The sequence below is a fragment of the Oncorhynchus keta genome, chromosome 24 (assembly GCF_023373465.1).
Source record: "Oncorhynchus keta strain PuntledgeMale-10-30-2019 chromosome 24, Oket_V2, whole genome shotgun sequence".
NCBI lineage: Eukaryota > Metazoa > Chordata > Actinopteri > Salmoniformes > Salmonidae > Oncorhynchus > Oncorhynchus keta.
In genome coordinates this window covers 14631877-14641284 of record NC_068444.1, presented here as the reverse complement: position 1 = coordinate 14641284, position 9408 = coordinate 14631877, and the positions used below count along the sequence as shown (strand labels likewise).

Here is a 9408-nt window from a genome sequence, read left to right as displayed (position 1 = left end):
CCTGCAGTGTGTTTCTATCGCTCACGCAACAAAGTGAACTGACCAATGATTTAATTTATAATCAATTAATTTATCATCCACCCTTCCAAAGTTATTCAAATGAGCATTTCCTGCATATTTCAAACAGCCAGAGATAGGATATCAGAGGGTGGAGGAGGAGAGGAGGCCAGTCAAGACTTTTGAGATGCACACAGGCCCAGGGAAAGCTAGAAGCAGGCTGGAACCAGAGCTGTTTGTTTGAACAGCAGGGTCATGGTATGTACTCTCTCTGCTGCAGCTTCACACTGACTGAGCAGAATAGCATCTAGCATCTGGTACATCAACATATGAAAAAAACATATAAATATATAAACAAATTAATTCATTAGTAAACGTTTGGTATTGTGTGAAGAGAATTAGAGAGTAAGGGCAGAGGGGGAGAAAGGTGCAGGGAGGAAGATCCCACCGGGGCAGCTCACTCTCTCTAGAAAAATAATTTAAGGAATAAATCAATTATTATATGAACTTTATGTCATCTCATCCTTTAAAATATGCACGCAGCAGATCTTGACTTTTCTCTTTCTAAATCAAACACAAAATACATTGCAAATAAGAACCCATTATCATACATGTGCGGTGTTGTTATTTATGCCTCCGTTAGTACACAATGTATTTCAATCGTGGGACCAATTTACGTGGGGAATTGTTAGTTGACAGAGCTAATAGCTAAAGTGGCTAATTATAATGCTAAGTAGCGTGCCCTAGTTTACGCCCACAACTGTTGTGTTCTCGCGTGAACTTGTGTCCCACGTCATCGCCCCCTACTAGGGGCCCTAGTAACATCGGTTGCGTCTTGGGGAGATAAAGCAACAAGATGGTGAGTTCAATTTATTGCGATAAATAGCTATTATAATGTAGATCGAATCAAATAAAGGCATAATTAACAATACGATTGTTCTAAAATGTTGCCACTGTACCTTCTAAGACATTCATAAAGTGGTGAAAAATAAAGATTTTGGGGGGGAAAGCTGACTGCAGCGGTCTTGTTGCTTTGTTGGTTTATCATGAGATTAGCAGCCTAGCATAGCTAAACCCTTTGAAACTGTTGCTAGCGACATAATTAGTTAGCTCAGTCGGCTTCAGAACGCTTTCCCTATTTGTTACCACGGTGAATTTCTAGAGAGAGAATAATTAGTTCGAGAATTATCTTCTATTTTCTGTGTTCCTCTCTGCACATCCTTGAGGCTCGAGTCGCAGGCAATTGATCAGCCTGTTGTGGAGTGATGCGAGTAGCCAGATCGCTAGTTACTGTAGTTAGCTCATTTAGAACGCAGGTATGCTCCTGTTGCTGCTCCATTGCTCATGTCACGAGTTGGGATAACGGATCGGGTTTTGATATTTAATAGGGTTTGCTGTCAATCCTTCGGAAGCTAAAGAGCACGCCAGATCAGGAGGTTCGGATCTTGTTGCTGGGTTTGGACAACGGGGGAAAGACCACTCTGCTGAAACAACTGGCTTCCGAGGACATCAGTCACATCACCCCCACACAGGTACAGTACTACTGGGGAACACATACGCACATCACTAGGGGTTTGGGGGGTGTTATTTGTGCTAGACTATCACTTAAAACACTCTCTCTCTCCAGGGCTTCAACATAAAGAGTGTTCAGTCTCAGGGTTTTAAGTTGAATGTGTGGGACATTGGGGGACAGAGGAAGATCAGACCCTACTGGAGAAACTACTTTGAGAACACTGATGTACTGGTGAGTGGCTTAACCATAGCTTCCTTCATGGGGGTACCTATTTATATATATATATATATATATATATATATACACACACACACACACACACACACACACAGTTGAAGTCAGAAGTTTACATACACTTAGGTTGGAGTCATTAAAACTTGTTTTTCAACCACTCCACAAATTTCTTGTTAACAAACTATAGTTTTGGCAAGTCGGTTAGGACATCTACTTTGTGCATGACACAAGACATTTTTTCCAACAATTGTTTACAGACAGATTATTTATTTTATCATTCACTGTATCACAAGTTTACATACTATACTATGTTGACTGTGCCTTTTGAACAGCTCGGAAAATTCATCTGTACAGTCCGCAAGTATAAACACCATGGGACCACGCAGCTGTCATACCGCTCAGGAAGGAGACGCGTTCAGTCTCCTAGAGATTAACGTACTTTGGTGCGAAAAGTGCAAATTAATCCCAGAACAACAGCAAAGGACCTTGTGAAGATTGTGGAGGAACCGTGACAAAAGTATCTATATCCACAGTAAAACGAGGCCTATATCAACATAACCTGAAAGGCCGCTCGGCAAGGAAGAAGCCACTGCTCCAAAACCGCCATAAAAAACATACTATGGTTTGCAACTGCACATGGGGACAAAGATCGTACCTTTTGGAGAAATGTCCTCTGGTCAAACAAAAATAGAACTGTTTGGCCCTAATGACCATCGTTATGTTTGGAGGAAAAAGGGGGATGCTTGCAAGACGAAGAACACCATCCCAACCGTGAAGCACGGGGGTGGCAGCATCATGTTGTGGTGGTGCTTTACTGCAGGAGGGACTGATGCACTTCACAAAATAGATGGCACCATGAGAATGAAAATTATGTGGATATATTGAAGCAACATCTCAAGACATCAGTCAGGAAGTTAAAACTTGGTCACAAATGGGTCTTCCAAATGGACAAAATGTCAAAATGGCTTAAGGACAACAAAGTCAAGGTATTGGAGTGGCCATCACAAAGCCCTGACTTCAATCCCATAGAGAATTTGTGGGCAGAACTGAAAAAGTGTGTGTGAGCAAGGAGGCCTATAAACTTGACTCAGTTACGCCAGCTCTGTCAGGAGGAATGGGCCAAAATTCACCCAACTTATTGTGGGAAGGCTACCCAAAACGTTTGACCCAAGATAAACAATTTAAAGACAATGCTACTAAATACTAATTGAGAGTATGTAAACTTCTGACCCACTGGGAATGTGATGAAAGAAATAAAAGCCGAAATAAATCATTCTCTCTACTATTATTCTGACATTTCACATTCTTAAAATAAAGTGGTGAACCTAACTGACCTAAGACAGGGAATTTTTACAAGGATTAAATGTCAGTCATGGTTAAAAACAGAGTTTAAATGTATTTGGCTAAGGTGTATGTAAACTTCAACTGTATGTGTGTGTGTGTGTGTGTATGTATGTACATATATATGTGTGTGTGTGTGTGTGTGTATATACATATATATATATACATATATAATACCAGTCACACCTACTCATTCAATGGTTTTCCTTTATTTGTACTATTTTCTACATTGTAGAATAATAGTGAAGACATCAAAACTATGAAATAACACATGGCATATCACTACAGAATGCTGTAGTAGTCATGCCGGTTCAGTCTGCCTTGAATTCTAAATAGATCACTGATAGTGTTACCAGCAAAACACCATCAAACATCCCCCTCCATGCTTCACAGTTGGAACCACACATGCAGAGATCATCCGTTCACCTACTCTGCGTCTCACAAAGACAGCAGTTGGAACCAACAATCTCAAATTTGGACTCATCAGACCAAAGGACATATTTCCACCCATCTAATGTCCATTGCTCATGTATCTTGGCCCAAGAAAGTCTCCTTCTTATTGGTGGCTGTTAGTGGTTTCTTTGCAGCAATTCGACCATGAAGGCTTGATTCACGCAGTCTCCTCTGAACAATTGCTGTTGAGATGTGTCTGTTATTTGAAATCTGTGAAGCATTTATCTGGGCTGCAATTTCTGAGGCTGGTAACTCTAATGAACGCGTCCTCTGCAGCAGAGGTAACTGTGGATCTTCCTTTTCTGTGACGGTCTTCATGAGAGCCAGTTTCATCATAGCGCTTGATGGTTTTTGCGACTGGACTTGAAGAAACTTTCAAAGTTCTTGCAATTTTCCGGATTGACTGACATTCATATCTGTTGTTTTCTTTGCTTATTTGAGCTGTTCTTAACCTAATTTGGACGTGGTCTTTTACCAAATAGGGCTATCTTCTGTATACCACCCCTACCTTGTCTCAAAACAACTGATTGGCTCAAATGCATTAAGAAGGACAGCGATTTCCACAAATTAACTTTTAATAAGGCACGCCTTTTATTGAAATGCATTCCAGGTGACTACCTCATAAAGCTGGTTGAGAGAATGCCAAGTGTGCAAAGCTGTCATCAAGGCAAAGGGTGGCTACTTTGAATAATCTAAAATATATTTTTATTTGTTTAACACTTTTTTGGTTATTACATGATTCCACGTGTGTTATTTCATAGTTATGATGTCTTCACTATTATTCTATATTATGGAAAATAGTGCAAATAAAGAAAAACCCTTGAATGAGTTGGTGTGTCCAAACTTTTGACTGGTACTGTATACACGCACACACACACACACACACACACACACACACACACACACACACCACCAGAAGTGTGCTACTAATACTTTTGAATGGAAACATTATTGCGTTTCAGATTTACGTCATCGACAGTGCAGACAGAAAAAGATTTGAGGAGACTGGGCAGGTGAGTCTTACCTCAAGTGATGTTTGTGTGCTGTGTAATGTGCATATTCTACATACACACAGGTTTATGTTGGGATCCCATGCTGATGTGTGTGTTCTAGGAGCTGGCTGAGCTGTTGGATGAGGAGAAGCTGAGTGGGGTTCCAGTGCTGATATTTGCCAACAAGCAGGACCTGCTGACGGCAGCCCCAGCCTCTGAGATCGCTGAAGGACTTAACCTGCACACCATCCGGGACCGCGTCTGGCAGATCCAGTCCTGCTCTGCCCTCACCGGGGAGGGGGTACAGGTGAGATGCAACAGAGTTTAGGGGCAATTTGTGTTTTCAATTCAGGAAGTTGTTTGGAATGTAATTTTCCTCCCATCTGTTTTCAGGACGGAATGAACTGGCTCTGCAAGAGTGTCAATGCTAAGAAGAAGTAGCACAGATGTCCGTTTTCACACACCCTGAGCCTTTGGGAGGACAGGGTGTACCTGTGAATGTACACACTACATCAACATGGACTTGAAGAGAGTTTTTAACCGCCTGGCTGGCCTCTACACATTGTTTACTAAACTACAACTCTCTCTAGAACTACAACTTCCATGTTGCTCTTCAAAATGGAGTGGGGGTACAAAGGGAACTCATCCCAGGAGACCAGAGACGTCCCTCCCTGTCCTAACCATCCCACCTCCACCCTGTCAAGACATTCCACCTCAGCCTAACCATCCCACCTCAAACCCTGTCAAGACACTCCACCCCAGCCTAACCATCCCACCTCCACTCCTTCAAGACATTCCACCTCAGCCTAACCATCCCACCTCCACTCCTTCAAGACACTCCACCCTAAGACACTCCACCTCAGCCTAACCATCCCACCTCCACTCCTTCAAGACACTCCACCTCAGCCTAACCATCCCACCTCCACTCCTTCAAGACACTCCACCTCAGCCTAACCATCCCACCTCCACTCCTTCAAGACACTCCACCTCAGCCTAAACATCCCACCTCCACTCCTTCAAGACACTCCACCTCAGCCTAACCATCCCACCTCCACTCCTTCAAGACACTCCACCTCAGCCTAAACATCCCACCTCCACCCCTTCAAGACACTCCACCCCAGCCTAAACATCCCACCTCCACCCCTTCAAGACACTCCACCCCAGCCTAACCATCCCATGCCCACTCCTTCAAGACATTCCACCCCAGCCTAACCATCCCACCTCAAACCCTGTCAAGACATTCCACCCCAGCCTAACCATCCCACCTCCACCCCTTCCAAGACATTCCACCCCAGCCTAACCATCCCTCCTCCATCCTGTCAAGACACTCCACCCCAGCCTAACCATCCCACCTCCACCCCTTCAAGACACTCCACCCTAAGACATTCCAGATCTTGATACTGTCCTTCACCACAATATTAGCCTATTCACTCACTCTTTACAGGTTGCCCTGGAAACCCAGCTCTCTCTCTCTCCTAGCTTGGGTGCCAGTTTCGTGAGCTTACATTCCACTCCTTGTACTCTGTGTCATATTCCAAAGCATGACAGGACTGGATTGATAGCCAAAGAGACTGTTATCCAGACTACCTTTCTCCCCCTCTCATCCTTTCTCATCACTCTCTCCCTCATATTCTCCTCCATTCAGTTGTTGTTTTTAATTCCATGACAAGCTCCTTTCTTGCTGCAGTTGTGTTTGAAGTGAGGTATATTTTTGTAATTCTTTATTTATGGTAAAGTAGAGGGTAATAGCGTACTGTGAGATGCTCGCAAACAACAGAAACAGTGTGTGGTTACTAGGACGACAGGGAAACATTGAATACTGTGCTTTACTCCCCCGTGTAAAGGTTACGTGTGTTAATATGTTTTAAAAAATACAAATAAATAAGATATATAACAAGACAAATAAACACACTTTAGGGCTAATCTGAAATGGCACCCTGTTACCTAAACAATGAACTAGTTTCGGCCACAGCACATTTGAGTAGAGCTCTACATAGCGAATAGTGTGCCATTTCGGACAAAGCCGATTCAATCAAATGGAAAAAATCCACATTTTTTGATGATCAATTAAGCAATAAAGCACGAGGGGGTGTGGTATATGGCCAATATACCACGGCTACGGGCTGTGTCCAGGCACTCTGCGATGCGTCGTGCCTAAGAACAGCCCTAAGCAGTGGTATATTGTCCATATATCACAAACCCCAATGTGCATTATTGCTATTATAAACTGGTCACCAACGTAATTAGAACAGTAAAAATACATGTTCTGTTATACCCGTGGTATACGGTCTGATATACCATGGCTGTCAGCCAATCAGCATTTAGGGCTCAAACCACCCCGTTTATAATTGTATATAACCATATAACCCCTATTCATATGTTATGTGCATATAGTAGAGTGCGTATTAGACCTGTACTATGTAATCTATCATATCTGCATATGTCATAGGTGTTGATCGATTTTAACAGGGTGTATGACAAAGTTTTTCTCGGTGTGATGCATTGTCTTTGGTTTTAGAGGGCATTTTCACAAAAGGCTTTTTCCTCTTGAATGTGATCTGTCCAAGGATTGAAGGTACGTGAATAAAATGTGAGGGGGAAAAAAGAGAGCATTGTTTTCTGACCTGTAGAGTGGTAGTATAAAGAGGCCCCAGCCAAAACACACATAGTTCTGTGAGATGTCCTGTGGAGGACTCCACCACTTTACCCAAACAACACCGCCACCTGCCCAGACCCATGTCATTGCCAGTCCCTGGAGATCCCACACCAGAGCCCTCTCCAAAACACTAGTGCCACACACACGGCAGGTGGGGTCAGCTGATTTTGACATTTACAGGGCCCAGCTGGTCGGGCCCATGAATGGGCCTGCTCTCTCTGTGTGAGTGTGTGTGTGTCGTGGCTCGCAGCCTTTACAGTTAGCCTAACCACTCTACCACATTTGACTCCTACAGGCCTATGTTTAAGTACTAAAGTCAGACCATAGCTGTTTTTTGGTTGGTTCAGGCCTGCTGCACATAGTTGTGGGTGTGTCACATCTGCTACAGGGGAGAGAACACTGGCCATAAAACACTGAAGTCCAGCTGTGTGTGAGCGAGAAATGCATTCTGAGGGCCTGTGGCTGTGGGACTATAAAATGTCTCTCCTCTTACAAAGACTCATTGTGAAACTCTTCTTTCTCTCGCCTCTTCTCCATTCCCACATGGGCCACAGGCACTGTGTGATTTCATATGCTGCTAACTGAATGTGAATTTCCGTCAAAGTGTCTGATAAATGAGATCTTTATTGTTTGCTTAGAGACGTTAATCAACATGTCTTTAAATCTCTGGGCACAGAGAGGCTACGTCCCAAATAGCACCCGATGTCCAACCCTATGGGTTCTGGTCAAAAGTTGTGCACGACAAAGGGAAAAGAGTGCCATTTGGGCACAGAGGCAGGGAGAAATCTAAGGCCTGTTATCTTCTACACAAGTCTGTTTGAAAGCTCTGAATGAGAGAACACAAAGTTCTGTGGTTGTTTTATCTGTGCATAGAAGTCGTGTGTGTGTGTGGGCAACGTGAGGAGCCAGACGGGGGAGTGTGATGCCTATCTTTGTGAGGCGACAGGATTGCTGCCTTTTTCTCCTTGTGAATCAGACAGCTGTGTGTGTTTGAGAGAAAGAGAGAAACCAATCACCACGCTTCACACTGGCCCCTTTCTCTTCAACTCACCATGGCTGAGTTACTATGATGACAGATGAGACAAGAAACAGATTTCTTATCCCACCAACAGATAGTAAATAGGTGGGAGTTGCACAGAAGGTGAATACATAAGAATGTGCATCACTTTAAAGTGTGTTAAGATAAATCAAACCATACACTCATTGTTTAGTGGTAATACAGTCTTGGGGGTAATGGAGTCTTGTGAGTGAAGATGTGTCCATTGTCTTTCCCACTGGTCTCCTGGGCTTTTTGCTTCCTTTGTGTTTTTGGTATGTTTTAAATTGCATGGTTGTGAATATATTCCTGGGCCAGAGGCCACCCTGAAAAGGAGAACTTGTGAAACCATGCCTTAATTAAATAAATGTTTGAAAATCAGTCCTTTTGTTGACTGCCTCTACTTCAGCACATATCAGACTCATGTGATACTGCTTGTTGGCCGGGGACAGCCTAAGCTCCGCGCCGGGCTGCAGATCATCTGATCTACAAATCACCTCGCCATCCAAACACATCACGCATCAACTAGCTCTGGTCCAGGGCATTAAGTGGGGCTTGGTAAAACTGAGCTCAGTGTTAGCAAGCCGTAACAACACCCTGGACCAGAGCAAGTTATCAAGGTGCTGATGGAGAGATGAGTGAACCTGCACATGGCTTAGCACGGACTATTGGTTTAAAGAAACCTTTTAGTCAAGCCAAACCTTATCGACAACGAGGCGATAGTATTGTAATATTCTCACACACACAAAAACCAACACCAACAACCCCACCCCGATAAACATCTTCCTCTCTCTGATGTGCTGCCACTACACATTAAGTTTCCACTGCAATAAAAACCTAGGCATATTGTACTGCTGATGTTAGTATGTAGTTCTGTTGGTGGCAGCAGGATCTGTTTCTCTTTTGACTCATTTCTCGAGTTAGCAGATGACTGTGTGTGTGAGCTGTAGGGTTGAGGGGCGGACAGCGAAGGTAAGACTGACCCAGATTCAGCCACCCGGCCCCCAACCTCGCCTCAAATCAGCTGACTTCTCAGATGGAGAGCTTGTTTACTGGAACTCAGCTCTCTCCTCAAGATCTTACCAACATCCCCAACCCAGCCTCCACAGAGCAGAAGGACTTTCTCCAGAGTGTGAGATTGAGTGAACGAGTGGGGGGGCTGGGGGGGCTCCCACCCCTGACTCTT

General features: G+C 43.8%; 1 protein-coding gene across 1 annotated transcript; it reads left to right on the top strand.

Annotated features, from left to right (window-relative positions):
• Positions 1 to 719: 719 nt before the first annotated feature.
• Positions 720 to 8603, top strand: LOC118402726 (ADP-ribosylation factor-like protein 3). Its single transcript, XM_035800918.2, has 6 exons — positions 720 to 856; positions 1386 to 1529; positions 1625 to 1741; positions 4501 to 4551; positions 4652 to 4837; positions 4924 to 8603. Exons 1-6 carry the CDS (start codon positions 854 to 856, stop codon positions 4969 to 4971), a joined length of 549 nt encoding a protein of 182 aa, XP_035656811.1. The 5' UTR covers positions 720 to 853; the 3' UTR covers positions 4972 to 8603.
• Positions 8604 to 9408: the final 805 nt, after the last annotated feature.

Bases quoted from the DNA above. Each gene is read 5' to 3' on its own strand.
- LOC118402726 (XM_035800918.2), top strand. The intron at 1,742-4,500 runs GTGAGTGGCTTA...ATTGCGTTTCAG, and splicing joins TTGAGAACACTGATGTACTG to ATTTACGTCATCGACAGTGC. The intron at 4,552-4,651 runs GTGAGTCTTACC...TGTGTGTTCTAG, and splicing joins GATTTGAGGAGACTGGGCAG to GAGCTGGCTGAGCTGTTGGA.